Source organism: Calliopsis andreniformis, unplaced genomic scaffold, assembly GCF_051401765.1.
Source record: "Calliopsis andreniformis isolate RMS-2024a unplaced genomic scaffold, iyCalAndr_principal scaffold0001, whole genome shotgun sequence".
Lineage (NCBI taxonomy): Eukaryota > Metazoa > Arthropoda > Insecta > Hymenoptera > Andrenidae > Calliopsis > Calliopsis andreniformis.
Window position 1 is genome coordinate 39,134,304 of NW_027480422.1, and position 23,535 is coordinate 39,157,838.

At 34.9% G+C, this 23,535-nt stretch overlaps 2 protein-coding genes and 2 long non-coding RNA genes across 5 annotated transcripts in view; 2 read left to right on the forward strand and 2 right to left on the reverse strand.

Annotated features, from left to right (window-relative positions):
* Positions 1–23,535, reverse strand: part of LOC143186537 (angiotensin-converting enzyme) — a 349,658-nt gene that overhangs the window by 82,781 nt on the left and 243,342 nt on the right. The gene's annotated exons all lie outside the window — the stretch shown is intronic.
* LOC143186533 (uncharacterized) lies at positions 6,577–7,311 on the reverse strand. Its single transcript, XR_013003071.1, has 3 exons — positions 7,061–7,311; positions 6,785–6,914; positions 6,577–6,681 (listed from the first exon to the last, which is right to left on the reverse strand). It is a non-coding gene; the product is annotated as an uncharacterized LOC143186533 (long non-coding RNA).
* The window catches only part of LOC143186517 (eEF1A lysine and N-terminal methyltransferase homolog), a 131,577-nt gene continuing 119,760 nt past the window's right edge, over positions 11,719–23,535 (forward strand). Inside the window, exons 1-2 of one of the 2 annotated variants that reach the window (XM_076390199.1) lie at positions 11,719–12,031; positions 12,470–12,592. In XM_076390199.1, coding sequence (XP_076246314.1) covers positions 11,940–12,031; positions 12,470–12,592 — 215 coding nt within the window. In that variant the 5' untranslated portion in view covers positions 11,719–11,939. Of the gene's footprint in view, positions 12,032–12,469; positions 12,593–14,396; positions 14,535–23,535 lie in introns of those variants that run through there. The other variant, XM_076390200.1, reaches the window with a different exon arrangement.
* Positions 15,496–16,591, forward strand: LOC143186532 (uncharacterized). Its single transcript, XR_013003070.1, has 3 exons — positions 15,496–15,879; positions 16,049–16,240; positions 16,330–16,591. It is a non-coding gene; the product is annotated as an uncharacterized LOC143186532 (long non-coding RNA).

Below are 23,535 nucleotides of genomic sequence, written 5' to 3' on the forward strand. Positions count from 1 at the left end.
AGAGTTAGGTTATGTGATTATTTATATTATTCGCGGTAGAGGATCCTCTATACAAGGTGAAGTGTTTTGTGTGTGTGTGTCTGCAATAGATCCTGTCTCGTATGCCCCAGTCGCTGCCAAAGTTATAGGTTGCTATAACCTCCGAGCGGCCTGAAGGTTCCATGAAACATATAATATTTGCCTTAATTGCCTAAGCATCCGTAAGCGCTTCGTTATCTTTTCTACATTAGTGGCTACCCTGGAGAAAAGACTCTTCGGGAGCGATCTTAAAAATGTGTCCGACTAGGAATGGCTTCTAGCGCTTGTTGGCAGGCGATTTGTCTGCTTCTGGCGAGCACGAACTCTATATTAAAGGAGCATCAATTACTATTTGCTAGAACAGTCGCTACCTCTAAAGGAGCGGTCTCGATCTATTAGTATATCAGCTTCCTCCAAGATGTCGCCCATACTGCACTTAACAGGAATCGTCGTAGTGCACCTGTCATAAGGTTACTTCAGACTGAACCTGTAAAGGAGCTTCAAATACCCTTGACCTCTGGAAAACGATCGCTACCTCTAAAGGAGCTGTCTCGATCTCACTGGACGAGTATATCAGCTGCCTTCAAGATCTTCGTCTGTTCGGAACCCGATGCCAGAGAGAAGTGTATCTCCTGCTGCTTTCGCAGCTCCTTATATACCCGCTAGTCAGAGTTCGCGCATGCGTAATGTCTTATTTTCTAATGGCGGTCTTATTCTAATCGTGAATGAAATCATACGATATACGTTGTGTTTACGTTAAAATATAATTGGAACTTATAATATATGATACAAAAATAAGGTACAAAAATTGTTTAAAAAGCGGTTATATAACGGGTATTTGGCTCGTCCTCGAGATTCGTGATCTGTTGGTATACGTGACCGACCGAAGGGTGCCTTCGATCGGAGAATCCGTTGTCCTAGCAGCAAAACACGGTCAGCTGTCGTATGACTCGTTTTTATCGTTAAAATTGAAGTTCAAACAAAGTAAGCGTTGTCGTGCAACGGTTTTGAACTCCAGGCGTGATGTTGAGTGGGGACATCGGAGCCTGAAGGAGAGAGACAGTACATCGTACTACATTAGAACGAAATAAAAGATAATTAGTGAGCGCCGCGTAGTGGTAAAATTTAGCACGTTCTCCGCTTCGCGGAGACACGCGCGGCTCTCGCCCCAGTCGTCTTACGACAACCAAGGTTGCAACAGTCAGTGCGACCGTTCGTCAAGCGCTTCTCAGCTAGCCAGTCTTCAGATTTCAAGTAGTTTGGTTGCCAGACACTTGAAATCTCACTAGCTTTCAACAGCTGAAACGTTGTCACCTACAACTAGGAATCTGCTCTGCTCGATTCATACGTAGAATACGTATGACAGAGCACCTAGTTCGTCCAAGGGGACAACGCAGCGAGATTTGCGCTCTTGGAATCGGGGCCTGCCCTGATTCTCTGAGTTTCGTCTTCGTCTAGGAGCAACAAAGGCCGCTGCCTGTTGGATTCCTGAGAGACGGGTTACAACAGAGAGAGATAACGTACGTGCCTATCACCTCTGCGTTACTCGCGCTCTGCCACCCCGTTTAGAAGCAACCCCCGTGTGACGAATAGAAGCACACGGTGAGATGAACGGAGTCGCGGAGCCTCTGGCCGTCCTCAGCCTCCAGGACTAGCAATTCGCTAGCTATAGCGTGTCCCTCCGCTCGCGAATCCCCAAGTTATCGGGATTCGTACGAAACGAGCCTTTCTATAAGGTGCAAGGCGAAGAGATGAGGCCCTCCCCTCCTCTCAAGCCACTCGCTCATCGACTTCTTCTTCGCACCAGAAGAAGAGTCGATAATACAGTCCACTGCATTACCTTCTTGTTACAGGCAAGGTATTGCTATCCCCTCCACATAGGCTCGTGAGCGAAGCCTGGAGTCGGGAATCTTCGGTACAGCTGGATTTACACTCCCGCTTACCGCTGCGGTTTCGCAGCGTTTCTGTTTTCAGACGTCAACGTCGCTGTAGGGAGCACCGGCGTCACCACCAAGGGCCCCCAGTTCCGAAGAGGAGCAAGGAGCCCCGAGCCCCGACACAAACATCTCGAAATTTTAATAAACGTCGCTCAAAAGCCCTTTTAACCCTTTCCACTCCAATGTCGAGTGTCACTCGACACTGATTTTGTTCCACTAGCTCCACTGTCGAGTGATACTCGACATGTTCGAAAATCGATTTGTTTCGAAAAATACCATACCAAAAGGGATTATAAAGATTAAAATTTAGGATTTTAATATAGTATCATGTAATTACTCATAAAATAAAGTTTATTAAATAAGAAAAATTCGTTTTTTTTTACAAAATACACAAAAAACACATAAAGTAAAAAAACGTAATTTTAGCGTGGAGCTGGTGGAATAAAAACAAAAACAGCCTTGGAGTGGAAAGGGTTAAGGGCCGACAACGATTAAAATTGTGTATTGGCTTCTTTCAAATACCCTCACTCTCACCTTATCCGGACCTCCGTTGGATCTCTTATTTTAAGCGATTCCAACATAAAACATAAAATATTAATTAGTATTAACATAATAGAATACACGGTAATATAATAATAAGGTGTTAGAAGGATACAAATATAGAGAGAGATGGTAATAGATAGAGAGAGATAGTAATAGATAGAGTGAGATAGAAATGGATAGAGTGAGAGGTAAGACCGTGGGTCGTTACATAAGTAATATCTAGTTAAAATCTCTTCTTCGTTCAAGCTTATTTCAGTATTATTTTTTTGTAATACTTTAGTTTCTTTCCGAGCTTGCAGTGTTATTCGTTGAAGTGTTTCAAGGTCACTATCGTTTAAAACTTTATCTAAATTATGTAATTGTTTATAAATATTCACTATTCTGTATATTATTCTTTTCAAATTTCATAAATCTGGAAAGTGAGATGCCAAAATCTCCAAGGCTAAGAAATTTGACTTGCATAGTTTAGGGTTGATGTAACAACCATGAGAATGACCAACTTTTTCAGTATGCACTTTATTAGAACAGCTACTAATATGGTTGCTCAATTTATATTGTACTTTTTTAATGAGCATTCTAACAATTGTTTGAAGAAATCCTGTAATCTATTCAGAATTTTAGTATCTTTTGATTTACAAAGATAGCTACAATGCCATGCTTTGGTCGTATTCTTCGATTGCAATACAGGTAAAACGTTTATAGCTTTCCCTTCCGAAGTCAGTATGATTGATTCGGAATCGCTGAAAGTATGGTACGAACTTTCCGCAAAATATGTTTCTGAAGACGATGTATGCCTGGGTTGTCCACACAGCACATTAATCCTGTCATCAACTTCTAAACATTCTGCTGCGCGCGTTAAGGACACTTCCACTTTTTCTTCAGAACCTTTCAACAGTTTCCTCATTCCCAAAATATATTTTTGCCTAATATGAAAGCACTATTTTATTGTATGCTCAGCTTCCATTCTACTTTCTTCTCGAGATGGCATTCGAACAATTTTTGAAAGTTTTCTAATGTACGTTTCTTTGTTATTTTTGGTTGCTATATCGTTATTTCTTAGAGTAATATAACGATACTTTTTTGTCGTTTTCAGAGCAGCACAAGGTTTTGCTACTTTATTATAATAGTCTCCTTTAAGTATTTTATCATAATATACTTTCCGCTTTTTGAATATAACATCTTTATTTACATGATAATAATTTTTTCGTTTTCTGCATATTATTTTTTTATTTGCATCATAATTTACTTTTGACTTTTTCATTATATTTTCTTTATTTATCCGATAATAATTCTTTCGCTTCTCACATTTTACTTTTTTATTTACACTATACTGTATTTCTGCCTTTTTTAAAATTCTTTCTTTATGTTCGTTGTAATAATTTTTCTGCTTTTCGCATGTCACTTCCTTATTTGCATCATAATGCATCTTTGCCTTTTTTATTATACCTTCTTTGTGTGCATTATAATAATCACGATTATCTCTTTTTTTTACAATGTTTGCCTTTTTTATGTTACACTTCTCTTTCTTTGCTTTATAAATAACTCTTCTTTTTAAATTACTTTCTCCTTTATATCTTTTATAATAGTTAGACATGTATTCTGTCTTATTACTTGGTACGTATACACTGCTGATTTTTTATTTCGAAACGAATAATGGATCTGTCTGAATTATATTTGCATGTATGATGACTTCTTTGTCACTAAGTGATCACGCTAAGTGTCACACAACGTGTTAATTGTTGGTCCTGAATAATTTTGTTTTGTATCCCATATCTACTATCCTGTATATAGTTTTCCAACAAATCGTTGTGACCACAGGATAAGCAATCATTTAAATCATAAGTATTGGTATTATTAATTTCATTACAATTGTTTGTACATTTTTGCATATCTTTAAAAAAATTAGTTGTCATTGGATTCATTTTATGAGCCTGCACATGTTTCCAGTTTTCAACATCCGGTTTTCTATTCTCCTTCATTCCTTGTTTCTGAATTGCTCTGTCTGAAATTATTTTGATCTGTTTTAAAAAAGGTACGATGTGTTGAACAGTTTTTTCAACAATGCATGGAAAATGTTCTACACGATTAGATTGAAACATTTGGATCAAATGTTGACGCATCAACGCATGATTATACGTTTCTTTGTCGGGTAATACTTTGAACAATACCGAAACAGCAAATGCAATCGCAAAAACTCCGCAATCGCGACAGTTAGGTTGAGCTTGTACACGTAGAAATTCAATGAATTTTTCGTCAATTTTGCCGTCATGTGTATTCAAAAACGAGTATAATTTCTCAAGATAAATCTTATGACGACTATGCAACTTTTTGTAATTAAGAGAATCATAAATGAAGGATTGTTCTGCCCATTCTAATGTGCGGCGCTAGTGGCGCCTGTATAATTTTCGTTTTTCTTTTGTTCTTTTGCGCAACTGCGTGTTCTTTGTTCTGTTCTGATTGATGCCACGTGCGTGACTATGTGTCGTTACGCGCCCGCTATTGTTGCTAGATATTATTAGTATTATATAAAGTTAATAATTACAATGTATTAGGTTAAGTTTTTGTTGCAATAAACATTTATTCTAAGAATAAATATAAAGTCTTCTTTGATCATATTTATAAAAGTTACAAACCCAGTGTCCCCCTGCATTGGTTTCAAAATTATTGCATTTATCGCAGCTTAGCGAGTGTACTCTACTTATTTGAAATCTTTTTCTTTTTTTTACTTTATTTGGAAGCTGAAATAAAAAACGAAAAATTTGTAATGAACACTAATATCGTACATATTATAAATAAATGTAAACGTCACTTACAAAGTTAACCTATTTACTAATAATAGTAAATAATAATAACAGCTAACCCAGACCTATTTACAAATAATTCAGGAAACTGCAGATCTGAAAAAGACACGTAGAAACAATCAGGATAACTGCAAACAACTTCTTTGAGCAAAGTATTATTTAACTGCACGTATATCTGTGTATACGTGTAATGAAGTAAAACGTATTTGTTGAAAATATGTTCGTTTCATCATGAGTATAGCTTAATTAGAAATGAAGCATATTTACAGCTAAATCTAACGTAAAAATACAAACAAACGTTATTTTAAATTTACGTACTATAAATTTAAACGTGTAAAAAGCCTTCGTATAATTAGCTTTATTTGACAATAAACGTAATGAAGAATTTCGATAAATCGATATTTACTGAAATGTAAAGTGTAAGGACATCCATCTAATCTAAAGGATAACGTTCTTTTACTAACTTTATACCTACGCTTCCGTAGATGGCAACAAAGACGGCAGCAACAAATAATGTAAGTTAAAAATACTTTTCTTATCACAATTTTTTTTTAATTAAGACGTATCCCTACCCTTTGAGCTTGATCTTTTCTAATTAATTGTTTATTAATTTTCGTAGAAATGTGACAGCGAGGAAATGCTGCTGGGAGATGGTAAGATTTATTAACCTTAACTCTCCGGCGGGCGCGCACGTGTGTTGGGCACACGCGGTTCAGTTTTTTACAAAATTTTGCTCCCTCGATGATCCGTTTGGCTTGAAACCTTTTTCTATTTTTCAATTTTATGTTTTTGCATATCATGCATTAGAATTACGTTTGGATGAGTCTTTTTATCGACGCGAAAGCATTTCATATCGCAGTATTCCGAATCATATTTGTCGGCAAAGATAACAACAAGGATCAGGTTTATGATACAGGCATGATTTTTCTTCTTTTAGAACCACAGATTTCTATTATTTTTCATTGGTAATATTAGCTACTAACTATATCTATGATAATCATTGCTTTCTTGTTTGGAAAGCAGTAATAAGGAACATATGTAAACATTTGTTTATATGAATGTAAATTATAAAAATATGTATGTTTTCATCCTCTAGAACGTTCATTTTATATGCTTAAATAAATCTCTGACAACTATTTGAGAAAAAAATTGAAATTGTAAGATATTCATATTCCGTGTGCGGAAAACACGGCGCGCCTGCTGGTGTTACAAAAAGTAGCGCGCCCGCCGGAGGGTTAAAAAGACAGACATCAAAACATTAAATTATACAAATTTATGCAAAAATCAATTTATTTTTCCAAATATAGACATTACATTCGACGAAGTTATTAATACGCCACCGCCGCCGACACCGACACTAACGCTGTCACAAGAAGAGCCTCCTGCCAGAGACAGTAAATACATAAAACACGTTTTAAAGAGTTGCATATTTTTAGGAAAACATTTTACTAATAAATTCGTTTTTACTAATTGCAAAACATGTACCCCGGCATAATAGGAGCGGCGTCAGGCAAAGAAATCAAAGAAAGGAGTGAGCCCTATTGAAGGCGATTCGGATCCAGGGCAACGCCTTACGGGCCGAGGGTGCGGCCCTGGAACTATTGATGAGGGCCCACTATCGCGGCCGCGGCAGTTAAAAAGATTTTTTTTGTATTTAATATAATTTTGTATTTTTTGTATTTTTTGTATTTTTGATTAATTTTTTTTAAATAAAATTGTTATTAATTTTCTATCAAAGAAACCGTTCATTTATTTACATACTTGCTATTTTTTAAGTATATTTTCTACCCAAGAAAGCGTTTTTTACATAATCACTTTTTTTGTAACTCTTTGCCATTGCTCTCATTTCTTGTCTGCTTCTTTGGCATTCTCTATTATACCAGGGTTGTCTTCTTAGGTTCCTGATCACTCCCCTTATTATTTTTCCAAGAAGAAAGCAAGACACAGCGTCGAGAGAAACATACGTAAACAGTAGAAACAACTATAAAAACTTACTGAAAAGCAAAAACAAAGCACACATAAGGAGACTACAAGTAGAGATAAGTAATGTGAAAGACAATGTAACATTCTGGAGAACCATAAAAAAACTAAAATACAAAAATAGAGAAGAGAACAAAATAGGAATAAAGGAATGGGAGAGGTACTCCAGGGAGCAATATGAAGCAAGGACAATATCACTTCTTATTTTCCTAGATGCAAAACATCCGTACTTGGATCAAACCATAGATATGAGACAGTTAGATACAATACTAAGAAAATTAAAAAATAATAAGACTCTCGGACCTGACGGAATAAGAAATGAATTTTTCAAATACTTACCTCAAAAAGTGAAAACGATTCTCTTAAAATTATTAAATAGGATCTTAGAAAAAGGAACGGTACCAAATGAATGGAGCAAAGCGTTCACGATTATGCTGTATAAAAAGGAAGATCCAAAAAATCCAAATAATTACAGAAGTATTGCTCTGGCGAACGCGATGTTGAAAATATTCACGGCAATAATAGCGAAAAGATTAAATATATGGTGCGAAAGCTATGATATCCTTCCAGAGGGTCAAGCCGGCTTTAGAGTTAACCGTGGGTGCGAAGACAACATTTTTACTCTATATTATAAAATATCAGAAGCTCTGCAGAAGAAAAAAAGACGAATTTTCCTAGCATTCATCGATTTCAAAATAGCTTTTGATTCAATTCATTATAATTTACTATGGCACAAGCTGTATAATGCAGGAATCAGTACCCAGATTATAAGAGTACTGAAGGATATGTATGACAAGGCGAGCTCTCAAATCAAAATAGACAGAACCACAGTTACAAATACAATAGAAATAACCAATGGAGTTTTGCAAGGTGATACCTTAAGCCCAACGCTATTCGCGTTATATAACTACGACATAGATACATTTTTCATAAAAAAAGGTCTTAAGAAGATAATTGAAAAGATATGCCTAACAGCCAAATAGACCTACAAGAGAAGATGAACATATTATACGAATATTGTAACGAAAATAGGTTAAAAGTAAACGTCGATAAAATCAAAATACTAGTAAGCAGCAAATCGAGAAGAAAAATCAAGCATAGGACAATTTATTACGGTAACAAGAACATAGAATATGTAAAAAATTATACGTATTTGGGGGTGCCATTCACAGAAAACGGATCCTTATCTGCAGCCGCTAATCATATGATCTCGAAAACAAAATTTTCAATAGGTACCATTTGGAAACCACTAGTAATGACAAAATGTACAAGTTGGGAAGCTACAAATAGGCTTTTTGAAGCAGTCACACTAGCAACATTAAATTATGGTATATGCGTATGGGGACCAAAACATTTAAATGAAATAGAAAAGGTACAAACTTTTTTTTCAAAAGGATATTGGATGTAGCAATGTATACGCCTAACTATATGATTAGAATTGAGGTGGGAAGAACAAAATTGGAACTAGAAGTTTTAAAGAGAACGATAGGATACTGGATTAAAATACTCGGAATGAGGGAACAAAGATTTCCTAAAAGGTGCTATAATGATCTCGTTGCAAAAGACGAGAATAAAACCCGACGAGAAAAGGAATTGGTTTACCCAAAGAAGAAAGTGACTAGAAAAATATGAATGTGGAAGCTTAATAAGGAATGCCACCTAGGAAAAACTAGCAGATAAAAGAGAGGAAATAATAGACAAAGTTAAAAACCATCTTACCAGAGAAGATAGAAACAGAGTAGAGAGATCAACATATAACACAACGTACAAAAAACTGGTTATAACAAATAATCAAGAAACAGCTAATTACCTGAAACTAAACCTGCCGATAGCGTAAAAAGAACGCTGGCACAATTAAGACTAGCGGGAAGACGAGGATGGAGGATAAGAAGCAAAGACGGGATGCTGCGAAAAATCAAGGAGAAAGAAATATGCAAAATGTGCAATAGAGAAGAGATAGAAGAGATCGAACATGTATTACTAAGATGTCCGGCATGCGAAGAATGCAGAAGAAAAGCCCTCAAGAACACACATATTACACAAACCTTGGCTACAGAAGTAGAAAACGAAATAAGAAGTCTACACTACTATATTAGCAACATCTTAAGATTTCGAGCTTTATGTTTTGAAGACTGAAAAATAATTAAGAAATATATTACAGATAAACATAAATACGTAATATAAACACACGAATGTATTAGTAAGATTGTAACGGGCGAAAGCCTAAAAAACAATAAATAAATAATAATAATAATAACCTTTTTTTAATATAACGATGAATCAGAATTTTCGCGATTAACATGAAGTTGCTAATCTTGCACTGCTTGCACTAATTACAGACCCAGTGCAACCAGTGTACTGCTGCACTGCACTGACATAAAGAACAGCATTCTCTGCACTAGTTCTGTAGTAAAGAACACCTTTACCATGCACTACTCTGCACTTTATGCACCAGTTCAGTTAGTGCAGACATAAAGAACAAACCTATGATTAACTGGGACATTTACCTTACTCTTAAATAGTATTCAAGTACGTCCAAATTATTGTAGAAAAAGGCAAATGAGGCATTAATATTTGTTGTAATAACCATACATTTTTATTGTAATTTTTCTTTGAATATTTATTATATCAATATTTGAAATTTCTGTTGCATCACAGAAAATAAATTTATCAACTAGTTAATTACAAACTGAAAGCAGTTAAACAATCAAATGATAATGTTTTAAACGAGAATTCTTGCTGCAATCTGTTACATATGCTGTTACTTGTGCGAAATATATTGTATAAAAGTATAAACCATTGGTTACTGTATAATGTACCACAGCAATTGTTTATACCACCCCAATCGCCAGATCTTAACTCTATTGAGTACATTTGGGCTGAGTAAAGTAACAAAATAAAAAAATATATTACAGATGCAAAATCTTTAAAAATTCATTTACAGAAAGAAAATTAAGAAAAGAAAAGAAAGTGAAAGAAAATTACTGCAGATATTACAAAAACATTAAGTTTGTCGATGCTAAGAAGGTTACACGCCCTTATTGATATAAAAGGAGGGCCTACAAGAAAATACAATATTAAGTTTACTTTTTTTTTTAATTTTGTGTAAATATCATTGAACAGAGTAAAAAATACCTTTTAAAAGTAATACAGTTCCATCTTTGTGGTTTATTATTTCAGATAGAAACTTACAAAGTAAACACTAATTTCTGAATTTTATAATAATAAAAGGATAATTTAATTATTTGAAGTTTTAACTATTGACACAGAATAAAGAATACATTTTGAAAGTGACACAATCCCATTCTTATGTTTTACTGATTAAGATACAAATTTACAAAGTAAATACTATTTTATAAGTTTTGCAGTATAATAAAAGTAGAATGTTTAGCAATAAGTGTTTGATAAACTAAAACATCTAAGTTGCACAAAACACACATTTATCCTTCAAAATTGTTATGTAAGTGTGATATAATTTTCAAAACATTGAATGATTTAGCTTCAATACACAGAATTAATTTGAATTGTTGCCGCCATAATATTAAGATTGTTATTATGGAATACAAAAATCTAAAACTAATTATCCATGAGGTACGTGTCACTTGGCAAAAACCAAATTCACAATAAAAAGTTATCTATAAATACTAGTTAATAAATTATGCATTTTTATTGATTAGAAAATTACTTACAGATGTGAATGTAATCCTGTTTTTATGTGTAACAAACCCAGTAGATGTAACAATTACATGACTATAGTTTGTTTTCCATAAGGAAGATGCTAAATGTAACAATAAAAAGAATACATGAGCTGTATTTATTAAGTAATTATGCATTTTAATTAATGAATGGGTCGCTTACTCACATGGATGTAATAATAGTAGCTAAAACTTCAAATAATTCAATCATTGTGTTATTACTATAAAATTAAGAAACTAATGTTTACTTTTTAAATGTCTATCTGCAACAATAAACTATAAGAATGGAATTGTATCATTTTCAGAATGTATTTCTTACTCTGTGTGTCAGTAAACTATTTCTGAATACATGTCCTCTTATGTATTCTGCAATTTAAATTTGTTAAAGGGAAAATATTTACATAACCTTGTATCCAATAAGTCAAAATTATATATATTCATAAGAACATTCACAAGAACATTCATAAGAACAAAACATTAGAAATCTGCTAATTTCTACAGTAGAACTACATAAGTAAGATATAACCGAATTTGAAATACAATGTTAGTATGATGTTGCTGAATTTATGTTGTACGAATGTACATAATACCGGTACGCGTCAAATAAACAGCCCGCCTAACCGTGAATGTAGACACTAGCGGCGAATTACTTGAGACACCGAGACTGAGCAAGACTTTTGATTGGTTCTCATGAACTAGTTCTAACCTTCAATTTTATGATTATGTTATGATCTATCACGTGTTTATAAGTTTACTATTGTGTTGTGACATCAGTTAATTTGTATGCGAGTGTCCGTATTTCCTTACAAATTTTTATTGCTGCTTCACAATAAATACCATTAATGAAGATTGCCATGGTCTTGTAATTTTCTATCTATCCTAACCTAATTTTACAAATCTGGCAACACCAAGCGATTTTAAACACATGTTGACGAACTCATAATTTCATTTAAGAGGTGAAAACTATGAATCTGTTACCCAAAACGCATGAAGAATTTAGTCAGGTCGAATACTGGAACGCGTTTTTTAAGAAACGCGGGAAAAAAAGTTTTGAATGGTATGTATCATTTGCATTTCAATCTTTCAGGAATCGAATTAATCAACTTCCTTTTTTGTACAATTTTTATTTGTATTGTTAAAGCATGTGATCAATAGTCAAGTTTTCATAAACTGAAAAATTTACCTCCATAATTATATCTAGTGTTTATGGTTGGTAAATCTTGTTTTGCATATTTCCAAAGCCATTTTGAAAAATGTTGAGTTTTAAGTCAAGAATTCATTACCTTAGAAACAAAACCAATCATCTTTTAAATAGCTGGTTATAGTAGATTATTTTGGTTGTTTGCTTTAAGCTCATTTTTAAAAGATATTATTTATCATATCGCCACTTTTCTGTTTAATGGAGTTAATGAGCTCGACATTTGAATGACTTATTCATTACCAGTTAATGGAAAATGAGTTTGCTACAGATATCTATTACATATGTTTCTTATAGGTATGGAGAATATCCAGAATTATGCAATATATTGTTGAAATACATTAAGATAAAAGATAATGTTCTAATTGTTGGCTGTGGAAATTCAACTGTTAGTATGTGTTTGTATGATGCTGGTTATAGGTAAGCATTTTTATGTTATAGTTTATTATGTGTAGATATACAGGATGAGTATGAAGTATTTACAAATATTTTTTTAAGAAAAAATAATAGCAGTGAAAAATGAATGATTTCTGCAAACAATTTTATTTGTTTAAACATTTTTTTTATTAAACTAGTAGATTTCTATATTTGCACTATTGGTTGCCATGTTTTGCTTAACATATCTTCAATTGCAATTTCTATAGACGATCTTATTCATGTCTTCAATGTGTCAGTGTCTGCAATTGATATTGAAATTGGCTGTAATAGAAGCTTTTTAGTTGGAACTCAAATTACAAATTATTGCTGTATGATACTTGTGTATAAAAACAAAAATATTTAATATAATGATGAAGCGTACTTTTTACTATACTGTACTTATACAGAACAATAGTAAAGCTTTCTACCAAAACATATTTAAAGCTATTAGCACTCAAGATATTTGAATTATCAGATATCTCTTAAGATATATGGAAAGAGTTTGCGGAGAAGAACGGAAACAATGCATAGTCTGTTATGACCGTGGTTTTAGCGTATCTTTATGCAACTTTAGAGCATATTAAAATGTCCGATTTAAATATCCACATGCGATTAATTGTCTAAGTTTTAAAAGTACAAAAGAATATTCCAGATAAAAGTTGTATGGCATTAACACGTTGCGTGCGGGGTTTTTGGTATAGGCAAAATTTCTGGAAAAGTTTTGTCCAACTGTATACTAACGCTTCGAGCGGCGTACCTAATTGATGTAGTGGTCCTTCGACCAAAATCAGTGCCAAGAGTGCGACCTGGTGATGAGGCGTTGCATCCGTAAATATTTATGAATTTTCATAGAGTCAATTTTAAAATGTTCATAATTTTGAAAAACTGTCCGTAAAGGAGACAAATGTGGCTATATGCTAATTTTTTTTAGATTTTTAAATATGTGCTGACTACGAAAAACCGCATTGTTTTCGCTGTTGTTACGTCCGTAACGAGAAGACATATTTTCTTTTAGTAAAGGCGTTGCAGAGAGGAGAAAGTTTTCCAGATGTGTCGTTTGACAACTAACAGTTGTCTTTTCAAACGTGGCCACCCAGGTTCGGTGCATAAATTCAAGCACTGACAGAATAGGGACTTAAGGACGCAAAAGTCCTTAGAGATTGCGGAGTCGCAGCGGTTCGTGTCCTTGGCGTTTTCCCTCTTTGTAAAAACCGTGCCAACCCCGAGCCTGGCTGGGCCCATATGGTACCGTAGTGATGGAAAACAGACATATTTGCTAGTCCCTGTTTTCTCATGGACTTTTCAAACTGGGGATGTAAAAATCCTAAAAGGCTCCTCGGCAGTGAGTCTTGGATTCTCGGTCACAGAGTTCACGTCTCTGCAGCTCCTCTTAACCACACATTTTGTTCCAACACTAAAGTATCCCCGAATAAAGTTCTTAAATGAATTGATTCGAAAACGGACTTCATTTATTTCACGCGATATTCCCAACAAAATTGGTGACAGCGGTGGGATCGCGTAAATAAAGGTGTTGGAAATTGTGTGATAAAGTGAACTGTTAAATAGTGAACAGTTAATTTGTGACTTTTAGACAATATAAAATACTGAAGACAATTTATTTTGATTAGTGACAGTTAGTGAACTTTAAAAAGAGAGAAAAATGCCTCTCGGTCGTACACCGGCTCCTACACCGGACCCCATACCTCAATCACCGTCTCTGATAGAACAACTGAAACAGTTAGAAGATTTCCAACAATTAATAAATGATCAGATGGCTCAGTTGAAAATTCAGCAGCAACAGCTATTAGCGCAACAGGAACACCTAGCTGAGCAACATCAATTGACATTCCAGCAACAGCAACAGCAACAAGAATCTCGAGAATTTCAGCAGAATTCTGATCAAAAGCCATCTCATACTAGAGATGTTCCTCGCGCATCCACTAATGTAAGTAGTACGTACTGTATAACATTGTACAAGGATGCGTTGGATGCAGTTCCGGAATACGATAGAAGAAACATGGATTTCGTTTGCTTTGCTGAGGGCTCTGAAGAAGCTCTAGATATGATTCCGTCGCATTATGAAGAAACTTTCGTTAAATCCTTGCGAAATAAATTAAAGGGCGGTGCACGACGATCAATTATTGGAATGCGGTTTAGTAAGGTAAATGAATTAGTCGAGCACTTATGGGCTATATATGCACCGCATGAAACAGTATACGAAGCGTTAGGGAAATTATCAAATGTTTTCCAAAAATCGACTGAGGAGGCGATAACATTCGCTAACAGAGTCCGGGAATTAGAAAAGCGAATTTTAGATGCTTTTAAACGCGAATACGGAACGATATCACAAATATTTATCGTAAGTACGGACGAAAATTTCAAAAAATGTTTTCTTCAAGGTTTAAAACCTGAAATATCGATTCCACTATATATACCATTAGAATATTCTATATACCACTAGAACATTGCGAAACATTAAATGAATTAATTACTAGAGCAATAGTTACGAAAAAGGAATATGTTGCAGTTTCTCAGATGCGCAGTTTGTCAGATGGAAAATTGGATAAACGCGTCAGTTATAGTAACGTACATAAAGTGGAATCTGATCAAACAATTTGTCAACTTTGCAAAAAGTTTGGGCATGGTGCAAGTGAATGTTGGTCCTATAAAACTTTTCGCATAAAGGGAAACAGTAGTAATTCTAATTATAATAAGACTCCTCATTTACCTGATTCATCAGGTTACAAGAGGATGTTTCATTCATTTGCTAATATGCAAAATCAAGGTGCTTTTCCAAAAAATAAGGATAACTATCAGAAATATGGCCATAATCTAAACAAATTCCAAAATAGTAGTCAATAGAATATAAAATTTTGTAGGTATTGCAAGTTTTCTGGACATACTATTGAAGAATGTCGGAAACTTTTACAAAACAATAATAATGGGCAAAACGCAACTTTCTATGCATCAGGATCGCGACCAAATCCGGGAAACTTGCAAGATGCCGCGAAAATGAACGCCCTTCGTGGAAAATCAATAGTGCGTTCAGCTTATCCGATAGCAGCAACCGAGTCAGAGATGCTCGAGTGAATATTGCGCGAATTGGCTATGTACCAATTATTAGAATTAATAGTAATGATTTAGCTTCTTCATCTGACTTCATGATAGACAGCGGATCTGGTCCAAATCTTTTAAAACAACGTTCGTTGGATCCCTCAATTAAAATAAATGAAAAAGAAATTCTCCGTCTTACTGGAATTACTACGCAACCTGTATTTACAAAAGGGCAGGTAATTTTAGAGATTTTAGGGCAAAGTGCATGTTTTCATATAATAGATAATAATTTTCCTATTGCACAAGAAGGTATTATAGGTTCCGATTTTCTTATGCAACATAAGGCTCGTATAAATTATGAAAGTAAATGTTTAGAAATAAAATCAGTTTCATTTCCCTTTGCAGAAGAGGAACATATTGTAATTCCCGCTAGATCAAAAACACAAGTTTATGTTATTGTAAAGAATCCAGAAATTAAAGAAGGATATATTCCACCATTAAAAGTACAAGGAATCGACGGGGTATATTTTGACAATGCATTAGTAAGAGTCGTAGAAGGAAAAGCTTATCTTGATATAATAAATAGTAATGATCGAGGTATTGAAATAATAGTAGCCAAAATCAAAATTCAAGAAGTTTCTCGTGTTAAAGAAACTAATAATGATGTTAAAAATAATTGTTTTCAGATAAATATAGATAAAAATAGTGAACGCGTTAGCAAAATTCAAGATTTGTTAAGATTGAATCATCTAAATTCAGAAGAACGTCAGCATGTAGATCAATTAATTCAAGAATTTTCTGATTGTTTTCATATACCAGTTGAACCTTTATGATTTACGACTGTAACTACATATCGTATACCAACGACTGACGATCAACCAATAAATAGAAGGCAATATCGGTTTCCCCCAATACATAAAGAGGAAATAAAAAAACAGGTCGATGAATTACTAAAATCTGGAATAATTAAACTGTCAGAGTCTCCTTATAATACTCCAATTTGGATAGTTCCTAAAAAACCCGATAGTCAGGGTAATCAACGTTGGAGAATAGTTTTAGATTTTAAAGCTTTGAATGAAAAAACTATAAGTGATGCCTACCCTCTACTCGACATAACAGAAATTCTTGATCAGTTAGGAGGTGCTAAATATTTTTCCATTTTTGATTTGGCATCAGGTTTCCACCAGATCCGTATGCATTCTGAAGATAGTCACAAACGGCATTTACAACGCCTGATGGCCACTGTGAATTTGAAAGGATGCCGTTCGACTTAAAGAATTTCCCGGCCACTTTTCAAAGAGTCATGGATAGGGTTTTAGAAGGTTTGCAAGAGAATGATATGTTTGTCTACATAGATAATATTGTGTTGTATTCAAGTTCTTTACGCAAGCATGAAATTAAATTTCGGAAATTAATGGAAGGATTGCGTCAAGCCAATTTAAAAGTGCAGCCAGATAAATCTATTTAGGTCATATTATTAGTGCAGAGGGTGTTCACCCTGATCCAGCAAAGGTAAAAGCTGTACAAAATTTTCCGATTCTAAACAATTCAAAAGGGGTGAAACAATTTCTTGGCCTCGCGTTGAAATTTTACGCGATGAGTTATGTGAGGTACCTGTTTTGCAGTATCCCGATTTTAACAAACCGTTTTTACTGACAACCGATGCATCTGATTTTACAATAGAGGGTATATTGAACCAAGGTACCATAGGGAAGGATAAACCCATTGCGTATATTTCCCGAGTGTTAAAGCGCTGAAATAAATTATCCGACAATAGAGAAAGAACTATTAGCTATCGTATACTGTGTTCAGCATTTTCGACAATACCTTTATGGTAGAAACGTAACTCGTAACTGATCACAAACCCCTTATATGGCTGCATTCGGTAAATGATCCAACTTCAAGACTAATGAGATGGACCAGTATGCAGCGGTTCTCCAGTCAGACATCTTACTCACTGCGCCACGGCGGCTGTTGAAAAAGTGGCTGATTTTCCTGAATGTGAAGCACCCACATGTGTCATTAATTGAGCCATTTAAAAAATTCTCATACTTATCCGTTATTCTTTACAATGTAAAATGTTAAAAATCATATAATACACTTACTGTGTAAAGATTATGTAAAAATCAACTGTATTTATCACGGTTTTGTCCGAAAAACCCTGAAAAATTCGGTTTTTGATATTTTGAACTACGACGCACCCTGCCAAAAAATCTGAAAAAAATTGAGAATAATAATCGTTCCATTATGTTGTTACTGTAAAAATATAAAAGTGGTTATTTTTAAACTTTACTATAAAATTTGCATTTTTCAGTATTTTTTTTAATTTTTCACTTCTTATACTTAGCATTCGTAACCGAAAAATCTAAAAAAATTCTCCAACATGTCCCACCATATCATCCATATTATAGAATTTTTTCAGAATTTTTTCATTCCATTAAATAGGGAAAATGGGGCAAAAACCTAGGTATTTTTAATTTTCCTTATAACTACCCCCCCCCCCCCCCCCCCCCCCCCCGATTGAGGTAGGGGGTTGAAAATTGGCACAGAATGTTTTCTTTTGATACCCTATCGAATGCCACATACCCGATCAAAATTGGCTCAAGGGCACTTTTGACCCCCTTATCCTGCTAGGCCCTTTGCACAAGATTCGTGACGCTACTCCGAAAAGTTTTCGATTTGACGGAGTGACCTTATCACAATCTGTTTAGGTTGATAGTTTTTGTTGATGTATCCAAAACATTCATATCTATCGAGAGATTATAAGTACAAATATGGTATTTCCGCCGTAATGGTTTCGCGTCGGTATTGTCTTTGGGTCCTCCAGCGATCATCTCTAATTATTTACATTTAAAACGTTGATTAGAGAGCAAGTATTAACTACTGTAAGCATTGAAAATATGTATAAGACACTGACCCTTGCCGACCGAATGCTTCAGTTTTGGTCTCCCGCTGTGAAACCGACTGACTGAGTCAATATTTTTCCGAGGTTTCAGCCATCCTTTCCATACATACATTGAGTCCGCTCTGAACATGTTAAGGTTACAATTCTATAAACATCATGTCCTCGCTATCCTTTCAAATATTTTCATTGACAGATTCAGCGATTGCATTTTCATTCGTGTTCGGCGATACTGTAGGAATTCGATGATTCACCAACATCTCAATACTCTTGATTGTAGACTTCTCTTTAATATTAATTTTATTATATTTTTAGGAAAAAGAGCAGAAATATGAATGAAATCAATTAAATTAATTACTATAGGCTATATGTTGCTAATATTAGAACAATTCTTTGTTCTCGAGATTATAAATCTATGATCCAATAGATTCAGCTTGTTTGAATTCTTGCAGCAATTTATTCAACAAATTCTTTTTAAATGCTGCTAGGTGTTGTTTTTATCCTTACTTGCATTATTAAAGGCCCATTAATTTAGCTGTTCATGAGTTTTGTTAGCATTTGTTTTCTTCTTTTTTTGTAAGATGTTATAATCTACAGTTTGAGAGTTAAATGACAGTAAGTCCTGAATCTGCTATTAAATTTTTCTATTTTTCAGTGTATGATTCCAAAGCAATGTTTAATATAGCACGAAATTGTTGCTTTCTTGATCTGGTTACATTGTTTTCCGTGTTACGTGCTGTGTGCATGAAAATATCCGTACGGTTCTCCTTAGCCCACGGGTAACAGTATTCAAAAAAGAAATTATTTTATATGTTACTAGTGTTGTCATCTGCTGGGATCTGATGCAGGTGGCAGCAAACTCAGACATGAAACTACGAATATATATAAGACAATGTGTATAAGACAAATGAATAACTGCAAACCGAATGTAGAATATACGTTATTCTTGAAACACCAAGACGTGTTGTCTTCATGGAATTCGGAGAAACACTGAGAGCACAGTCCACAATCTTCATGTCGCTCTTGAGCTGTCGAACGGATAGGACGTGTTTATCAAAAGGTGTATATACGTGTACCCAACGACCGCAAATTGTGAGAGTGAGAGTGATAGTGAGACTTTGAAATTCTACTAATTGCCAGCCGACGGCATTAACCGTCGATATGGCAAACCAACTACAAATGAAAATAGTTAAAAATGGAAACAATTATAGGACAACTAACCAAAAACAACAAAACAACATCACTGAAACTGAAGACGAACCAATGGAGCTAGACCAAACAACAAATAGCGACAGGAAAAAAAGAGATGCAAACAAACGCCAGGAAATAAAACAGAAATAGCCACTAATACCTATGGAAAATCTAACACTAACATAGCGAGTTCGGAAGACGAATTCATTAGGGCAAAAATCGCTAAGCCAAACAAGAAGAAAATAATCCCGGCAGCTAGTTTAACTGAAAGCGGCTCTGAAAACGACGAATCGAAATGGCTTACAGCACCAAAAATACAAACAGCTAATAAATATCAAGTTCTAAGAGATCTTGCAGAAGAATAAACACAAAAGAAGCCGCCACCAATATTTGTCGAAGCGAACGTAATGCAACCACTAATGAATACACTCAAAAATAACTTATAACTAAATACTTACACGCTGAAAACTACAGATAAGAATACAAGAATCCAGACCGAGAACATTGTAACGTACAGAAAAACGATACAAATACTAAGGGGAAAAAACGCAAGCTACTTCACCTATCAAACGAAAGATACCAGAAGATACAAAATAACAATCAAAGGATTACATCACTCCACACCGATCGAAGACATTAAAGAAGCACTGAAAGATGCAGGACACAACGCAGAATACGTAAGCAACATCACAAGTAAAAAAACGGGATACCCCCTACCAATGTTCGCAGTTGAACTACACAAAGCAGCTAACAATAAAGAAAGTTATGAAATCAAAAAGCTACTCAACACGATCGTTAACATAGAACCACCACGCTCGACAAGAGACATTCCCCAATGCGCAAGATGCCAAATGCACGGTTATACAAAAAATTACTGCAATAGAGTATTCAGATGCGTAAAGTGTGCAAAAAATCATAATTCAAGCGATTGCCCAGGAGGAAAAAGAATAGAGAAACCAGCATGCGCAAATTGCGGAGGGGCGCATCCTGCTAGCTACAAGGGCTGTATGATACGAAAAGAAATCGAAAGGAAACTTTTCCCGACAATTTCACACAGAAAAGATACACGCGACACAACCAGTTCACCATCAACGAAAGACCGAATAACAGATACGGTAAACGAAGCGACGAGAAGCCATCCCCTCCCCGCACCCAAGAGTACAAGTACACGCACTGCAACTAATAACTACACAACAGGTATGTTGATATATGCCGCAGCAGTAAACGAGAAAACTAATAGAACAGAAACACAGTCACCCACAAACAGCGACAATTCGGCTTTAAGCAGAATGGAAAAAATGATGGAGAAACTAACTAATCTAATGGAACAACAAATGCAACAATTAACACTGATCATGAATGTGATCGTAAAATTCGTTTCTTCGGCCCAAAATTCACGCTAAAAATAATCTCATGGAACTGTAACGGGCTACAAAGAAGGAAAGCCGAATTAGAGCAATTCCTCAACCAAAACAAGATAGACATATGCTTACTTCAAGAAACCCATGAAACAACGCTTAGCTATTTCAAAATATACACATTTGATATACATACAACACCAAATAAATCGGGAAAGGCGAGAGCAGGAACTGCAATTCTTGTTCGTAAAGGTATTAAACACTACCCAGTACGAGGAACAAAAGAAACATGCGCACAGACTGCGGCAATAAAAATATACCTAGGGAATCAACAAATACTTATAGCATCCTGTTACATCTCACCAAATCATACACTAACCGAAGAACAAATAAACGAAATATTACCTAACCAGAATAAATACATAATAGGAGGCGACTTTAACGCAAAAAATCATCTATGGGGGTCAAGAATAAACACTACGAGAGGTAAGCTTATACAGAAAATAATAGAACACAAAAAATTAACTATAATAACACAAACTAACCCAACTCACTGGCCAACAAACATCAATGCAGCCCCGGACATTATAGATTTTTTCATAAGAAATTTTAAACCTCAAATAACAAAAATAAAAGCCTTGCATGAACTTAGCTCAGACCATGCACCTCTACTCATGGAACTTAACGACAAACCTGGGCTAACCAATCCAGATTCACTAACAACCGGGAAAACTAACTGGGACGAATTTAAAAGGATATTAGATGAACAAATAAACTGCAACATCAGACTTAGAACGGTAGAAGAGATTGAAGAAGCAACCGAAAAACTTACGAGAATAATCCAAACAGTAGCAACACTATCAACACCACTAGTAGTTAAAAAAGCTTATGAATTTAGCGAAACACCATCACACATAATAAAAGCAATAAAACAAAAACGAAAAACGGATAAACAATGGAAAAAGTATCGAACGCCAACTTTAAAGAAAGCACTCAACAAACATAATAGAGAAGTTAAAAAATTAATCAGGGAATACAACAACAATAAATTCGAAACATATATAGCAAACTTAGATACGACACAAACTACAGGCAATAGTTTATGGAAAACGATAAAAAGCATCAAGAGAAAAAAGAGGAATATTGCACCCTGGAAAACAGCTGATGGACGATGGACGGAATCACACGCCGAACAAGCGGAATTAGCCAAGCAACACCTACAACAAATCTATAACTCAAGCAATAACATAAAATATCAAAAACAAAAAATACAACCTCTAAAAGAATTTAGAACAGACCAAAAAGAAATCCAAACCCTAATAAAGAACGCCAACATAAAGAAGGCTCCCGGCTACGACCTAATCACTGGAAAAATCTTAAAAAATATAACACCAATGACAATTAGATATATAACAATATTATTCAATGCAGCCATGAGACTCCAACACTTCCCATCGCAATGGAAATGTGCCGAGATAATCATATTACTCAAACCAAGCAAACCAGCCGAAATGGCGAGCTCATACAGACCAATCTCGTTACTTCCAATACTTTCCAATATGTTAGAAAAAGTTATACTGAGACACCTGATGAAACATGCCATAGACCGCGAACTTATTCCACCCCACCAATTCGGCTTCAGATCTAAACACAACACAACAGAACAAGTCCACAAGCTAGTTCATCTAATCCTGGGAGCTTACGAGAGGAAAGAAAGCTGTAACTGTGTTTTCTTGGGCATAGAAAAAGCTTTTGATAAAATACCACACCACGAACTTATAATAGATCTCAGCAACAAATTACCGGAGCATCTAGTAAACATGATCCATAGTTACATAAGCAACAGATTCTTTTACGTCAAAATGGGCAGCGAAAACTCAAGTATTGGAGAATACAAAGCAGGAGTACCGCAAGGGAGCGTACTGGGACCAATACTCTTCTCTATATATACTGCAGACCCTCCCAAAGAAATACAAAACTCAATGTTAACATTTGCAGATGACAACACAATTTACGACATCGGAAACAATGCAACTACAGCAATAAATTTAACAAATAAACTTAAACTACTATATCCATGGATGGAGCAAAAGAAAATTACAATTAATCCACACAAAAGCACAAACATCTGCTTCACATTAAATAGACAGGAACTCAAGGCTGTATACATAAACCAAACAATCACATAAAACACCTAATAAGGAAAATATCATCAGCAACAAAACAACTGCACTGGCTAATTGGGAAAAAAAATCGAAACTAAAAATAACAAACAAAAAGATAATATATACAACCATAATTAAACCTTTATACTACAAAAAGTAATCAAAAGAAAATTAAAACTGCACAGTCGAAACTGCTACGAATGATACTTGACGCACCATGGTACATACGGAACGACGACATAGAAAAAACCCTAGATATCCCATCAGTCGAACAAA